General features: G+C 41.3%; 1 protein-coding gene across 2 annotated transcripts in view; it reads left to right on the top strand.

Annotated features, from left to right (window-relative positions):
- The window catches only part of LOC144934188 (netrin receptor UNC5C-like), a 162423-nt gene that overhangs the window by 92891 nt on the left and 51607 nt on the right, over nt 1–17925 (top strand). The window contains exons 6-11 of one of the 2 annotated variants that reach the window (XM_078859754.1): nt 438–605; nt 5753–5917; nt 12038–12232; nt 13400–13963; nt 15052–15139; nt 16938–17106. In XM_078859754.1, coding sequence (XP_078715880.1) covers nt 438–605; nt 5753–5917; nt 12038–12232; nt 13400–13963; nt 15052–15139; nt 16938–17106 — 1349 coding nt within the window. The remainder of the gene's footprint in view (nt 1–437; nt 606–5752; nt 5918–12037; nt 12233–13399; nt 13964–15051; nt 15140–16937; nt 17107–17925) is intronic. The other variant, XM_078859755.1, reaches the window with a different exon arrangement.

Here is a 17925-nt window from a genome sequence, read left to right as displayed (position 1 = left end):
GTTATGTATGTGAAGTATATGTTGTATGTTCTCCACCTTTTCTGAATGAGTTTTCTCCAAGTTTTCTGGTTTCTTTCCTAAAAAACATGTAAAATGGTATATGTATGTATTTTGGACTTCCTTTGCACCATACCTAGCCAACCAATACGCAGAAAACGTCCCAACACTGAAAAATTGTGTAAATTGCTCAATTAGGATTACACCTAATAATATCGCCCCATACTGCAATAATGAAACATTTGGCAGGACCCTCTTGTAAAAAAGCCTTGAGACTCAGTCAGGTTGTCCTGGTTAAACAAGTATAAGAATAAAACACAGAAAAAAGTTAGGGTTGTTGTAAATACACCTTCAACACAATCGGTAAGCGTAGCACGTTTAGAATGTCATCAGTTGTCTATGGTGTTAATTGAACCTGCATGTTTGGCTTTTCTCGCCAGTGGAAGGGGGGTGGTCCCTGTGGAATGAGTGGGCGCCCTGTAACAGCAAGTGTGGCCGCGGCATCCAGAAGAGAATCCGAACCTGCACCAACCCGGCCCCTCTCAACGGAGGGCCCTTCTGTGATGGGCAGGCATCAGAGAACACGCCCTGCACATCAGCGTGTCCTGGTAAAATATGGGCAGTTGCTATGATGATTAAGTAAAACAGTTTAGTCGGCTGGTGGGACAGCGTGCTCCCCATTTAACTAATTGTTTGATGGTCGTATATGCAAATATATTTTTTGGTGAATTGCTAGAATGTGCTATTTGCTATATAGTCAAAAATCTAAAGTAAAAGTGTCTCCCTGTCAAAACGAGTGAAGGGCGCTGCTCAGCTTCATTGGTGAATATTTCACATTCGTTTGACAGGGACAGTGCATCCATATTACAACCACTGTTGAGTTATGATGAAGCTGTGCTCATTTTGTCAACCATGAAGGAATGTTGGACTGTTATGGTGGATGTTAAATACTCTCTCTGATACTTTTTAAAATATGAATTCATGTTGTGGTTTTTTCAAATGGTACAACTTTTCACACATACAGTATCACATTTTAAGAACGTATTATATAGGCAGATGAACAAATATCTGCATATGCCCATATGTAACACTTGGTTAATCTGGGTGGTATTTTCAACACAATTATTAAAAATTTTGGTTTATTTCACAGGAAAATGTCTGTATCTCAATCGCATGCATCCACACATTCCAAATACAATATTAAATTAAAGGTCTTTAATTCTCGTTGTAAAATGTCAAATTAACATCAATAGCCAATGTAGTGTGTACAAAATCGCTATTGAAAAATTTCCACTTTATAAAATAGCGAAAAGGGGAGATTCTAATGTGCATCAGCAGCACATTCTGGTGGCTCACACGAAGTGATCAGCATGATACTCGTCAAGCACGTCAATGAATACGTTGATTTTAATAACATTTATGTTAAGATACAAAGAAATTCAATATCTCTACAACCCAGTGCATTTAGGAACTAAGCGTTGCTGAAACTTAGGTAATTCACACCTGACAATGTTTTAAGGAGTCTTACAATTTGGTGCAAAGTGGCGGGGGCACCAACAGCCCAACTAAAGCCACTTGTCAAAGATCTTAAGAGTAGCGGAAGGAACGTCCCAAGCCATCCTGACTAGCTCATGTGTTAATTATGATAACAATATTAATATTTTAATTTTAATAATTGAACCAATACTATTAATAATCGCACATCTTCAGCATCTCGCCCTTGGGCACATCAAGGGACATCAACAAATGAACTGAACAAGTAAATGTACGGCAGTTGTGATGAGCAAAGTACACGAGGGAATGACCAAAGGGAACAGTGGCACAATGACATTAGGGCTACGCAAGATTGACATCATATTTCAGCCGCAGATGAGCGTGCACATTCGCGTCAGCGAGATGAGGCAATCAACCGGCAGTGAATTGCCAATGGCTGCTGCAGATGAAACCCCCTGAGAAATGAACACACATGAACTACAAACAATTGTGCATTATATATCCGTTTTGCACCAGCCCTCATCATCTCTTTTCGAATGCATCAATTTATACATAATGCTATATTTATAGCACACAATGTAAATTTCAGCACGAGCCACGTTTAAATGAACCCAGGGTAAAAGGCCCGCAGACGATCTCACGATATGATTAACATGTCATAGCCACAGTGGCATTGTCAGCAGGAATGCAAAACTGTGTGCTATAAGATCTCAACCATCCCCTATGGGGTTGTAAAGAATGAGATAAATATAGCGAGCAGTGGTCAAGAGGCCTTTGCTGTGCTTTAATTGAGTTTAAACGCACGACTATTATGAAGAAACATTGTGTAAAAAATGAAGAGAGTATTGTGGCTAATTAAGTCATATTGCATTAAATAGTTTGTGATGTTATGTTGTATTGTATTGCCCTGTGTCAAATTATGATTTTGACAAGACTAAAATTATTGATGTTGAAGCAGAACAAATTGCAGTTGGTGAAAAATTTGGATATAATTCTCATCCTGCTGCTCTTGGTTGATTCATTGACGAACTAATTTCTGTACCAACCTCGTTTTAATTTATATTTTTTTACTAACTGTAAGAAAAAAAATGTTGATGGAGCAAAAACATCAGGTCGAATTAATCATGTGAGCCTGCCACATTGTGTTGAACAATTCATTAAAGTCGCTGACCAAGCAAATCAAATGCGGGGTTGAAAAGATAGCACACATCTCTCCTATCATTGGGGACGATCATATCTCTGTATGTTCTGTACTCATGTGTTGTGTGCAGAGTGCACACTCCTGTCGGTGTTGTCTTATTTGTTTTTTTTGTCTCATAAATAATTATTGGGAGTGCTTTTTAACAAATGCACATCAGCTAAACATAGTTTCTCAACAAAATCATAGAACACAAATTCTGCGTCACTTTTAAAAGACCCATTTTCCAATGGCACTTTGGTCAAGGTCTAAAAGTCATCATTGCCTGTGCCACTAATAGTACCACACTATGCCATTGCTTTCTTGCCTCTGCCACATCTCACATTATGAGCAAGGTTTTCGCTTCCAGTATCCGATCATGTGGCTTTAGATGGATTGCCGAAATCTGTTTGCCCCTCCAATCAATGTCTGCCTAAGTAACATTCATTCTTCTATCCCACACACATAATTTACATGTTTGACTTCGTGGCTAATATATTCATCCATAGCATCATCTTCTTTTGTCTTGAGTATTGCAACTAGATAAATCCCTCACCCCCAAACATCAGATTATTGGAAAATATCTCACAAGCTTCCTCAACCACACTTGTAAACTAAACCTCGTCATCCTCGCCCTCACATGAATTCACTGGCCCTCAAACTAATTCCACATAAGCGACAAGTTCATGGACTTATCCCTGCATGTCTCTCCCCTCGCACATCATTCTACTCAACTCTACATGTCCTCTATTCCAACAATCAAGGCCTACTATAAAAACACAAAGTCAGCTTCTCTGGTGCTGTTAATCCTACTCTATGGAATCCTCTACGTTCTCACCATCTACATAGCTATCTCTAGCCTGCTTAAAGTCCAGGCTAAAAACCTTCCTATTCCTCTCAGCCTATGACTGCGTCAATCTATCGCAATGTACTATTCAGTCCAAATGTCCCCCCCCCCTCCATTACCCTCCCATTCCCATAACTCTCCCTTTCACCCTTTTCCCTCTGTACCCCGACACTACCACCCCGTGAAGTCAGGTAGCCCGCACTCATAAAATGGAGGTGTCACCCATGTGACACCACTCGTTCAAGGTCGCCAACAGATGAGCCGACCACACAGTGGTCGTTTGAGCAGGGATACATGTTTGCTTGCGATAGTTGAACGCTTTGCCTTCAATTACAGTTAGATTTTTAACAAATTTCCAAATTTCCAAATTAAATAAAAATGTAGGAAGCTTAATGCTATTAAAAGTAGCATAATTGCTTTAACACAACTCTCCTTTCGAACTTCAAAGTGACAGCGAAATTTAGGTCATTTTCATGGTAACATTTACATAATATCAATACTGATATATTACAAGCTATACATCATTGTTTGTTGATTAGTTTTAGATTGTAAATTATTTATTTATCTGCTTACTCATTGCGATTTTTTAATATGAATTTTCCTTTGGGAAACTGATTTAATCAACTGCAGTGCTGCCAGCACAATTTGGATGCATGTTAATGTTGGCTCGGAGAGACAGCCGCTGATAATTTCTTTATACTCGTTAACGCATTTGATTACTTGCCTTTCATCACAGCATCACGAAATAAACATTTGAGTAACAAGTACTACCCGTTATTATGAGCATCCTTTCATGAATAAGTATCTCTCATTGAGTGGAAGCAGGATATTACACCTAAAATGCTAAATTAGAAGATGAACTAAATAATAAAATACAATTTAGATTAATATAGCATACACATGTGAATACACCTCAAGAGGCTGTATGGAAACAGTGGGAATATTTCTTTTATAGAGAGAGGAAGTTGTAGACAGAGAACTACATGAAGACTGACTGTATGCGAGCGATGTCCACAGACTCCACAGCATGGATGGCTGGGGGAATGAAAGTTCCAGACCGCCAAGGGAAGCATAGGAGAAACAGCAACTCCCCTCTTCCCACTGAGTAGAGGTTGGCTGGGAGCTTGAACAGAACGGCTTGGTCGACAGAATAAAGAGAGTGTGGGGGGAGTATTGTGGGATGAGAGGTAGGCAGAGGCATGGAGGATCTTGAAGATGGCGAGAATGATCTTTAAATGTATCCAGAATTGTATTGGGCGCCAATGGAAGGAGTTAAGTATTGGGGTGATGTGGTCTTGTTCATGGGTGTAAACGAGAAGTCTGGCAGCAGCATTTTGTGCATCGCCTGAAGTTTTAGAGACGAGAGATTTGTGGGGGGGGGGGGGGGGACGACGACCAAAAAGTAGAGGGAAATAGTCGAGTGGAGAAATGATGAAGGCATGGGATGCTGGTCTCAGTCGTAGCTGGGTTAAGGAAATAGTAGATGTGGGGGATGTTGGAGATATTCTGCAGATGGAAGAATGAAATGTCATGGAGGATTAGAATGCCTTTACATGCATTACCAGGCTCAAGCGTGCAGAGACAACAGCGGGCTTCACTTGATCATGTTAGACCATTTTATTCACACTGGGAGAATGAAAGTCTCTGTATTCTGATTGTGTGAAGCGCAATCTGTCCATTGCCCATTATATGCGTACATAGCATGTATAGATGCTAAACATTGAGCAATTTATTGATGCTATCGAATGGATTACCAACTCAACATACAGTTATAATTTTATGCTCTTCAAATGTAATGTCCCAGAGAGAATGTTAAGTTAAAATCTATATATATCGTATGCCACATGTTGTGACTAGGGCAATGCATGTGAATGAAGAGCAGTTGTGTTTTGCTTTGTTGATGTGGTGTCGTGAATGTTTGTGCAGTGAGCGTGTACTTTGCTGAGGCACAGCTTTCTGTGGGTAGTATGCCGTGTTGTGGATCATAGTACAGTGACTTCCTGGGTTGGAGCTGAGTTTTATATTCCTGTGCGATTGGTGACACAGTCACCATGTGCTGTGCTGAAGCTGCTTTCTCGCCGCTCATTCCATGTTATCGATGTTAGCGCAGTGACCCCGTGCTGTATAGAAAATGGATGTTCCTCTATGCACCCATTTGCACAAGTCATAACGCCATTCTGTGCTGTGTTCCGCGTGCCATGTCGTCGTCCCGCCTGCTGTGCTGCGTGCCGTGGCAGTGGATGGCGGCTGGGTGGAGTGGAGCAAGTGGTCGAACTGTGGTCCCGACTGCACCCACTGGAGGAGCCGGGAGTGCTCCAACCCGGCCCCCGTCAACGGAGGCAAGGATTGCCACGGCTCTCCACTGCAGTCCCAGAACTGCTCCGACGCGCTCTGCATACAAAGTGAGTACTTCACCAGTGCATGGTTCCAAAATAAAATTCACAGTGTACACTGTATATGTGAAAGGATTCAGCTGACACCATGTTCAGTAAAGGTCTCTTTATTTGATGACCCACACCGGTAACGTCTCCGTCATACGGCAGGTAACAACACCAGGGTTTCATCACTCCCCCTCCAAAACTCCCTTCTCTTCTCTGGCTCCCCCCTTTTAATCCCCTGGTCTACATTTCTTGCCAGTCAATTATTGCCTGTGGTTTTGTACCCGAAGATGACTCACTGACCAACCATGTCTGAGTCTTTCTAGATTTGAAGTTTTCGTGACTGCAAGGATCCATACTCTTAGTTTTTTTTTCTGAGTCTAATACTAATATCTGATTAACTGGCCAGGTGCCCTAGTGTCCTCATTCTTTGCCAGTCACACATTGTCCAGGGCTTTTGTCCCAGGTTATCATTAACTGGTCAAGTGTCTCCCCGAGTCTCCAACATTTATATTATTATTCGATGGCAAGCGTGGGAGAGTCATCACTAACCACTCTGTAAGAGTCAGGACAAGTTTGTATCATCACTGATAAGGGTTTGCTGCCCAAACGCATATTGTCTGCCACTCTCTTCTCTTTGGGCATCATTCTGATGCATTTATTCTCTCTCGTTCATATGCCACACAACACTGCCTCAGTAGAAACACAGTGATGCGTTCGCACGTGATGTATCTTGATCTCCCTCTTGCTCGTATCGACTGGTTTGCCTTTTACGCATATGTACATGATTGCTATTTCAATAAAACAATGTCAGTTATCTACATTTCAAAATAAACCTAGATATGCATAGCACTTTTTTAAAATTAATTAATATATTTATTTTCGGCAAAAGCAAACGTTGAAAAACAGACTGACTACACAAAGGGTTGCCGTACAGGGTATAAATGTACGGATAAATGGACCTAAAGACACCTCAAGAAACGCCCATAAATGTGATGAAAAGCAGTAAATAGAAAAAGGACAGAGAGGAGGGAAGAGAGAAGAGAAGAGTGACAGGCAGAGGGGTTCACAATGGGGTAAGATGATCAAACCAGAGCTAGGCCAACATGAGCAGAGCACCGTGCTGCAGATAGAGAAGGCAGCGAGCCCTGCGAGAGAGCAGCAAGGTTTCCCGGGTACAGCATCTCATTCATCGGACTCCGGCCAGCGTTCAAAGTGGGCAGACGGTGATCTTCTCAGTGGCTCAATTGTGAGCGTGCCAATGAGGCGCAACAAGGCAGTTCTCAATTATACGCCACAGGGATGGTCGATCGCTGCTCAACAAATGCCCATGAGGCACGCATGAATAGCGGTCGCACCGATGTCGCAAATAAGTCATTGAGGTAATGGTTGATATCTCGACACACAGGGTTTGAAACTTCGGGCAGAACTAAAAGGCAAACCGTTCGAGTCAATAATTTTCAAACTTTCAACTTATGCTGTGATGCTGGTACACAATGCTTACTCTTAGAATGATATAACAGAACCTTAACTATCTAATACACAACAGTTCGTACTTCTGAGTGTATGTTTGGGGCACTAGTGAGAATCACATTTCAGACTGAGCAATTGGCTCTTTAAACGAATGTGCTAAATGTTGGGATATGCAGCTATCTCACGAAATTAACTAAAACACCTCACTGCTATCGTTGTTATCTACGCACGACGACTATATGTTCAGAAAATTCACGTGTTTGGCAAATTACCTTTTCTTACAGCGGTGAGAGAGGACAGTTATAATAGTTTCACTGACAGTTTAAGACCATATTGCTGTTGATTTTATTTTCACTTATTTTTGAAGATCTCAATCTTATTCATAAATTCAAAACAATAGTTGTTTAGGTTTCTATATCAAGCACATGCATGCACACATGCGGTTGCACACATGCATGAGCAGTGCGTTCTCAAAAATAAAATGTCTTTTTTGCCGGTAGTATTCAATGGATTTCTCTTTGTTCGGCAATTGACCTGCACCATATCTCATACATATTTGCCTTAGCAACTTCTAGCTTTAAATAACACCTCCCTTCACAATTGTCATGGGTATTGAATGCACAAACAGGTCCCGGCAGATGCAATAATTCAGATTTTTGTCAGTCCTACTGGAGACACCCCTCCTGTGGTGTTGTAGTAGCTTTTAATGAGCTGTCTAACAGTAATGCATGCTGACATGTGGTCTTGGGGATTCTGTCATCTGCCAGCCAGCCCACAAGTCTATTATTGATGGCCCAGCAAGGTGGAATCAATCAAAACACATTTCAAAGAGTCATCAATTTAGTTCTGTTGATACTGGGTAGTGTCAACTGTTGTGTACGTCTCTCTTAACAATAAAAGTGTGGCTTGTTTGAAATGATTTTCAAGCAACTTTACTGAAGGTTTAATGCGACAATTTCCGCAAACTAATATAATCACACCTTGAAAAGCGTTAATGTAAAAATCTATTTTTTAATTCCCTTATTCATGCAATGTTACTATTAAAAAACATACAGCAATTATCTGCTACTTTAAGCTTAAAGGTGTTGTCAAGCTAAAGTTAACAAGGCATCACTAATTTATTTATCAAGTGGTGTGGTTTTGTGCAGTGTTGATTAGAACTAAAAAATAATCAACATAATTGCAGGGTGTTAATTCATGAATGTATTTCAAATGTATGCACACTTGAAGGATGGAAGTCTTCTTTGTGTATTGCATATGTTTGTCGGCTTTGAATATATTTAAAGAGATAAAGTGTTCGTGTTGAGCTGATCAAGATGGCAGTGAACATTCTCTTTTTTGTTATATTTAGCAACAATCATGATTATTCAGAAAACCATCAAGTGAAGATGGTCATGTTCAGGATTTGTAAAAAATACTTACCGAGCATTGTGGCAAATGCGACAAAACAGGATGCTTTGAGAAAACACATTCATTCAAAGTGCTAAAGGGTAAAGCTGCAGCCATCCAATGGCTTGCTCTTTCCACTGCTGGTAGAAGGGCCACTACTTTCAAGGGAGCTCTGGGAGAGGCGCTTTATAGTGTATTTTTCCTACTCTTCTACGCTGGCCGGATGTATTTAAAGAAAATTGTAATTCCAAAACTTTACCGCACCATGAACGATATCCCAATCGACCAAATGTTGTGTACCCGTTTATACTGCTGGGTGGACAGAGGCGGTCGGGTATTTAAAAACCTTGCACCATCGTTTCAGCTGCTGCACTGGGAGAAAGAAACAGCAACCTCTGTATTGCAACATCCAGTGTGTTAACCATTACACTCCAGTACCATTCACAGGGATAACACTTAAATGTGCGCGCAGGTGCCAATAATCCATTTGAGATGCGAGTTTTGTCACACAACGATACTGTATCTGCTTGATCCACGCACCTTGATTCCAAAGCGCTGCGTTACACTAGCGCGCGACTGCACTCAGAATGTTGTCAGCAGTTATTTCATTGTTTGCGTGTGTTTTACTCACACGTTAAACACATTTTATTCATTTAAATAAGTGCATCGAAAGATACAGAATGTGGCATGAAATATGTGCTTGCATTTAAATTGCTCTTCCGATACACCGTGCACACCCGTACATTACTTTGTTGGGACGCCATTAAGCGTATGTAAGGACGTTAACTAAATATCTGGAAAATAGTTTTTTAATAAAAATGTAGTGAGTCCAACTGAGTCGGAGACCTTGTTCCTTTTAGAGACAACACATTTATTTGTAACACCGTAACACAAAGGGGTAACGGCCCCTTCACCTGATACAGCCTAGGGTGGTGACAGCCCAGATAACTACGCAATACAGAGGGGTTACTGCGACGAAGGGTCGGATCCTCACTCGGGTCTCTGACCACGTGGTTGCCTCATAGGACGAAGAGCTTCTGGCTTGAGACGTAAAACTTCCTGCTTGTCAGTGTTGAGCTTCCAGCTTGTAGAATGCAGCGACCCCGGTCCCTCTCAGGGACCCGCCTTATATCCCCCTACGGGTGGGGCCGCTCCACCCTCGGCCCCGCCCGCCTTCTCGAGCATTCTCATTCGCTCTCGATCCTTCTCAAGAGCTCTCCCCGGACACGTAATCACCTACTAGCCCCCCCACGTGGGGCCTCCTGTGTGGACACTCCGGATCATGTGTCTACTGGGTCAACCAGAGAGCCATGGCCCGGGGCAACCCTGCCCCTGGGCTGACACTCACCCACTCCCCCATGTGGGAGCCCCCACCACACGCTGTGCGTGGTACCCGCACTATCCCAGTGCTCACCAAGCCCTGCTAGGGCTGGTTATTACACACAGCCACCCACACGGTGCTGTTCACGATGTCGGAACATCGAACGGCACGACCCTTCCGGCCGGTACCATACAGTGACATCCCTGATGTCACTACATATATATAAACTGAGCACCATTCACTCAATGGACGATTAAAAATATTTATGTTTAACATGTATTCTATTCAAGTCAACGAAGAACAATTGTTGAAGCACTGATTGATGAGACTTGCCTACATTTAACAATAAACACATTGATTCTAGGCACGGTGCCCAATTAGTGAAAATTAATTTAATGGCAGCTGATTGTCGTACTTTTGCAGTCTCAGAATGATAATCGCCATGTTTAATTGTGTACATTTTACAATATTGTTATGTTCATGGCTGTGAGTTGAATTTACATTTATTTTGAGCACCATTTAAGAGAAATCCTCCATGGATTTACAGAACCACGGTTATGGAAGTAATTATTCTTGACAGTAATTTCAGTACATTTCACCTGGTTAAATAACAGACTCTGATTGAAATATAGTTTTTCAGTGTTCATAATTTTCCCGTTAATGATAATTGTAAATAAACATTACTACTGTTATAAATAGTGTTAGTTTTAGATTGCAATAATAATGCCTTGTTGACTTGAGTGAATTTATATCAGTGATGTCGAATCACTTATTAATGGCAGTGGCATTGAGGAAGGCAGCATTCTCTTACCCTTGATTAAGTTGCCTGCTGCAGATTGCTCTGGCTTTAATCTGCAATCACACTCTAACTGGGATCATCTCAGCAGCATTCCTGAACATAAAGCAGCGTAATTGGTAAATAGCTGTCCCCTTACAGGTCACTTTGCACAAACAAGGAATTAAAGGCTTCCTGCAGTGTGTTGTATATCAACACAATAGGAAAGGAAAAGAAGAACAAACACTGTAAACAAACGTCAACAGTCGTACAATGCAGTGCTCTCTAAAGGACAATTTGGGGAATTCTGTTTGTTGTTCTTTGCCGCTGAGGATATAAGAAGTAGTGTCTAATGAGCAAGTATGTCTGTGTGTGTGCATATGTCTGTGGTGGTGGGGTATACAATGGCAGTGACCCAAGTTTCAATTCCCAGCCCTGTATCTGACTGCATTGTGGTATCTCTGGAAAGGGCTTCATTGGGGTGGTTGAATGTTTGTATGAAATGAGCGTGCAGTGCTGGCAGGGAGTCGAACCGATTGGTTTTTCGGCTGTGTTTTGGTTTAGCGAAAACCAATTGAACGAGTTACACTTCAACGTTGTTTTAAATCTGGCTGTCGCCTGATAAAGCTAGTAGTAATTACTGGCAAAACGTCGTACTCAGATTGTAAATGTTGTGGATTTGCTCACCACACCGGTGTGCTGTACTAGTAACAAATTGGCATGTTCTGTTTACGTGACAAACCTTACTAGTTGGCTGTGTCGGGTAGTGGCAGGTTTAACGACACATTCATTTCTTTACGCGATCTAACACATAAAACCTGTATTATGGTTGTTTTGAATGGTTTGGTTCCGATTAACCGTTTGCTAAAAATAATTTTAAACCAGTTAAAATTTTCCATCAAAGTCTCCAGAGTGCTGGGAGATGTCTGGCAAGCGTGGACGAGCAAGCCAAAATAATCCTCTAGAGGAGCTCTTTTTTGCTCCCTCACCTTGGGAGGTGTTTCTGCCATTCTGCCAGCAATGGCACGAGTGAGCATTTGCTGAGTTACACCTTTACGCGATAAGCTCGGGCAATTTTCTTCTGTTGGACAGCGACTTTTCAAATGAGCAGGTGGTGAAACAGCCCGATGTTGTTGCTTTCGTTATAAGAATGGAGCGGGTTTCATTTGCCTTTGTTGTGATACAGCGTCAGAGACTGGAGATGAGCTGGCCCTGTATGGTGGTGTGGCTGTCGCCCTGGTCGTATCAGTGGGCATTGTTCTGGCTGCCTCAGTCGCGCTTTATCGTCGACGGCGACAAAACTACGAGGCCGATATCATCAACTCCAACTCCGATTTGTACGGGGGCTTTGCGCCTGCTGGTCAAAAGGCCGTGAGACACGGTGAGTGCTTTGCAATGAAATGCACTGCAGTAATTGTACATATATAGTGAGCAAAATGTGAACAGTTATTTGATTGTGAAGACCATTTACTTCGGCATTGTAAAGGAGCATTTGAATTTTAATAGTTAATTATGTTCGGTCAAATAACTATTCCAATGTTTCAAACAGTTGGTGAAGTGTAATTGAAAGTAAATATATTTCATAGACATGATAAATGGAATACTTTTTCTAATTATTATAATCGTTATATTCATTGAAAACTATTAGCTGGCAAATAATTTATATATTGTGCTTCTTTTAACCCTTTACTGTATTCAAATGCAATTATTCCTTTGTACCTTAACAATTCGTTATATATATTTACAGTTTATTTACCATGAGCAAATAAATAATATATGCTTACATACCTTTTATGCACATTTCCCTGCAGCCATGATACAAAAGGAATAGACTGTACTAGATACATCACTAAGTTTATATTTGCATCATGGGACCTCCTTTGCCAGTACCAAAATATGATAATAGGTTTTTTCCCCTTTTTTCTGGCAACAAAACAGGTGTTAAGATGTCTCAAATGGCGTTAGACCTCTGGTCTAACACCGTTTGAGACGAGGCTAAAAAGAAAGCTGTTTCTGGTGTGGACCAATCAGTTTCAAGGACAATGCATATATTATCAGAGTATGTCTTTTGTTTGCATTCTGACCACAAGCATTGTGGTTAATGCAGACATGATTCCTTGTAAAAGGTTTCAGTTTGGTGTTTTAACATCTTAACACCTGTTTTGTTGCCAGAAAAAAGGGGAAAAACCTATTATCACAAATTTTTCTTCTCTTTTGTTTTATGACCAATATTATCAAGCAGAATTTGTATTTCAGGACGCAAAATATGGGCCGGTTGTGACTTTGTGGATCTGATTATCAGTCAGGCTTGTTAGCAAATCGGGTAATTCAGCATAATTTTTTTTTAACAAGCATGATTGTTGATGAGACATAGGTCAAAAACAATCCACAGTTTGCTTGCATAATCAAATGCTGCTTGATAACATTGGTCTAAAAATCTCATTGGCTGACAGTGTTGCTAATATTTTCTTTAACCCATAATGCCCTAACATTTTTGTTCTATTTTTATTTACAACGCCAAACTCTCACCGTGTGATCTTGCCTGCAGATAACACAATGCAGAGGATGGCTATGCATTCTGATCTGACAGCTAGAAGCAGCTCATTCAATGGGCCAGTTTACCCACAGTGTGACATGACGCAGAAGATATCCATGACGCATTTCCAACTGCTGGAGCCACTGCCTGGTTTAAAGATCAAGGTCTGCAGCTCTCCCACTGTGTCATCTGCTGACGTGTCCAGAGAAAACGGGGCCAGGTTGTCATCGAGAAGTTTGGCCCTCGACGGAGACTCGGCGAGCCTGATCGGATTTTATGGGAGCATGTTGTCACCAAGGAAGTCAGACATGGATGTAAACTTAGACAGTGCGACAGGAGACTACAGATCTGTGCTGTCGTACAAGAGGTTGGGCATTGAAGCAGGTGCAGCTAACCAAACGACGAGACTGTCCGCAGAGAATAACATCAAACTAGAAATGGAAACGGACACATCTGACTCCTGTGTGTCGGAGAGAAGGAGGTCTCAGAATTGTGCTCCTCTGTCCCAAGACAAGGGAACGAGTGTCTATGCCACGTTTGGATGCCTGGGAGGGCGGCTTCTTATTCCGAGCTCAGGTAACTGTGAACTCGCCAACAGATGTTACGCATTTATGATTGCCTATGAATTATTAATTATTGCTGTAGCCACATTAATTTATTTGGTACTCCGTATAATGCATCATTGGGAGTGCTGCCATTCAAACCTGAATGCATGACAAGTTGCACATTGAAAAGGTTGAACATTCTGTGATGATACATAATACTGGCTTAGATCATTGCCACACAAATTGTAAAAGTGCTTCACTTGACTAAGGACACTGTAATTCGTTAAGTAAAAGTAATGTTGATGTCGTGCTAGTGATGAAAACAAGGCTTAACTTTGAAAGACCCTTGTTTATCAATAAACATTTGGTAAAACATGCAAGACTATTTCTGGACAACACATTTAATATTGTCTTACCAAGCATAAAAAAAAAATATTTAACATTGATGTAAAGGCTTGCATAGATTATTATACTTTAGGTTTATGTTTTGAAAAATCATCGCTGTTAAATAACTGTTTTTTAACATATATAATGCACATATTCTGGAAATTGGTCGAATAATACGTAGGCTTTCGCGACCAATATCATCCATAATAGAGGTTTTTTTGGGTTAGATCGCGGAAATATATAAATGTGTTGTTAAAACCCGCCACCACCCGACACAACCAACTCGTAAGGGTTGTCACGTAAACAGAACAGGCGACAGCCTAATGAAGCTAGTTGATGAAGTTGAAAATTACTGGCAAAACGTCGTACTCAGATTGTAAATGTTGTGGCTTGGCTCTCCAACACATTATTGTGCTGTAATAGTGACGAATTGGCACGTTTTGTTTACGTAACAACCCTTACTAGTTGGCTGTGTCGGGTGGTGGCCGGTTTTAACGACACCTTTATATATTTACACGATCTAACCCAAAAAAAACCTCTAACATGGATGGTGGAATAATATTGTGTTGACTTTGCAAAAGGAACCATTGTGTAGTCAGCAAAGGGGAAGGCCAGAGTCTGACTGCGTGGGGTTTTCAGCCTGCAGATATTAAGTGAAGGCCGCTTGCCGAGGTGTATGTTTATGAGATCTTGTCTCATTTTCCCTCCATCTCTGCCGGGCCGCATTGAAAGGAGTGGGCTTACTGGTGCCACCAGGGGCAATACCCCATGGTCATTTCTACCAGATGTACCTCACGGTCCACAGGGGAGAAGACAGCGGGTGAGGCTTAACCCATTTGTGTCGCACACCTCTTGTGTTTTTACATTCGTCCTCATTCCGTGTTTTATGCCAGCTGTTTTCTGCACAAGGCAGCAATTTGAACATTAATCGCTGCAAATGCCTCGCATTTTGTGCATTATCTCACGACAAATATTTACACAGTACTTTGTTTCATTCAAAATTGTATGTGTACTGCAGTGTTTTATGTGTTACATACAGACACAAATTCTGGTGCAGGCACCATTGTGATATCATTTCTGTTTAATGGTGGACGATTGTTATACTGCAACGTATATATGCACATTTAACAAAACAGCCTTTAATTTGCATGGAGGGATGTTCTTTGAGAACTAAAAACAAGATGAATTGGAAACAAAGTGAAAGATTATGTAATTGTCATTTATGTTTTCATCTCAGTAAGTACACAGGTAGTTTGACATGAAAGGGTTAACCAGAGGGCTTGCATTCCTAAGCATACGTGATTGACAAGTAAGCCTTTGATTACTGACCTCTGCAGCCTATTTGTCCAGCATGTTTGTTCTTCCTCTGCTCATCCCAAAAAACATGATCACAATGCCTTGAGCGATTTGTTGCCACCGTATGTAAACTGACGCCTGCATACAAAAACCTGCATGGTAGGTGATTTTTACACAGAGGGCCACAATGCAACTTAATGATGCATGCATAATAAAAAAAAACATTCTCTAAGCTCTGCCTAAATGAGCAGATGCTGCATTGAAAGTGTTTTGATTTTGTGCGAAATGAATTGGATTGTCTTGTTTCTAAATGCTTCTCACAAATTTAGTTTGTGGCCTGAATTTTGCTGATAATTTTATGCTGATATGAAATTCCTATTACGTAAATAATGCTTAAAATTACATTTCAAATTGCAGTGTACTGCTCTTGATTAATATGTAAATATAAATGACTGTTTTCCTACCTTAAGGCCAACATAAAATATTCAATGACCAGTTGTTTTAGCAAACGCAGAGTTGGTAGTTGGCTGTGAATTGTATAATACAATCTTTTTTCATAAAAAAAATTACCACATTATTTTCAACGATTAATATTAGCTTCCTTCTGTTCGATAAATTAGGCAACCATGTGGCACGTGTGTAGAGTGTTTGACTTAGTCGTCAAATTGCAATTTCAAAATGCAATAAGAGGTGCATTTAAGCAATCCATTCCTTCAAGGTCGATAAAATAGGTACTTTGCTGTGGGACGTCAACAGGAATTGTGTTTTTGGAGAGACTGACAATCTCAAGGGCAATGTGGAATTTCCACCACTGGCTGAGGACTGTCAATGGAGATGTGCACAGCCCCAAAACTCATTTGGGAAAGGCAACACTTTGACTGTTAATAATAAATAAATGTCTTTAAAATTAACATTTTATACCTGAACCCCGCATCAAGCTTCGTGGATATGCCCAGACGTTCAAACCTTGTTGTAAATATCTGGTTATATAACCAGCAGAAATCTGTTCCTCTCAGTCCTATAAGGCAATTTCCTCCACTGTTTACATCAGATACAAATCCCGATACAACAAAAATTCCAACTGCACGTGTTTATTCATGTGAATTAGTGGTCTCTGATTAATTGAAATCAGGAAGCACCCTCTCCTATTAATTTGAGCAAAGAAATGCTTCTATAATTGTTGATGCCTTTGCACTAAAGTGCTGCTGATGTATTTAACATGTGTCACCATTAATGTTTCTACTTTTCTCAAAAACCTTTTTTACATATATAAAAAAAATTTGTGACAAAAAATGTTCTAGCATTGTCAACGATGTTTTCAGGCCAGTGCTGGAGGGCAGCCAGACCCTGCTGAGCCCCGTGGTGTCATGCGGGCCCCCCAACATCCCCCTCCTCTCCCCCGTCATCCTCTCCCTCCGCCACTGCGCCGAGCTCAGCCCGGAGGACTGGGCCCTCAGCCTCAAGCGACAGCTCAGCTCTGGGCACTGGGAGGTGAGGGCCCTTGCACTCCAAGGTCCTCAAGCCTCCTCATTTCTTTCCTCGATATGCGTGGGTCTCATACGTATGTATGTTTGTTGAACTTCTTTCGCACCGTACTTAGCCAACCGTGCAAATCGGAGGTGCGGGGAAAGGACAACAAACTAAACACAAAAAGCAGTTCTAAAGAAATACCTCTTTATTACTGCACAAACGAACCATGCTGGGGCTGTCCCGAGCTAGCTTGGTGCAACTCAGGAGGCGCCATTCTGTTCTAGAACTGCAGCAGCCAAGCCATGCTAATAAGGTCGCATGCAACGAACGAGTCAAGACGCCTATAGATGATGTGGTGACATTGTGTCCTGATAGTGTACAGAATGACTTTACAAGCAATGAATCAGCCTCGCCGCTGTCCTTGGTTGGCCTCGAGCCAGAGTATTATTGTTATTTGGTTTTTATTCAGCACGAAAAACAGCCAATAGAAACCTTCCATACCGTGTGTGGACTCGGTTCAGATGTGCCAGTGGAAAATTGTATCAGGGACAGTGACTCTGATGGATCCGGTGGCATATGGTAGCCTGAAGAGCCCATCAATTCTCTCATGAGCTCCAGCGACTAGACTTAGCGCTCTGTATGAATTACTTCATTATTAATTCGAGTTAAGTCTCACTAAGGTTAATTATTATTTTTTAGGAAGGTCGTGCGGTGCATGTTTGGACAGTTCTATAATAAATCCATCCTCATAATGAGTATGTGTAAATTGCATTACTGGCTCAAGGCTGGCAGCCGAGTTGAGCACTGCTCCAGACTCCTAAAAACCTTAAACAATAGTAA

The sequence above is a fragment of the Lampetra fluviatilis genome, chromosome 9 (assembly GCF_964198595.1).
Source record: "Lampetra fluviatilis chromosome 9, kcLamFluv1.1, whole genome shotgun sequence".
Taxonomy (NCBI): domain Eukaryota; kingdom Metazoa; phylum Chordata; class Hyperoartia; order Petromyzontiformes; family Petromyzontidae; genus Lampetra; species Lampetra fluviatilis.
Note: the sequence above shows the minus strand (reverse complement) of the source record. Positions and strands in the feature narration are given on the sequence as shown.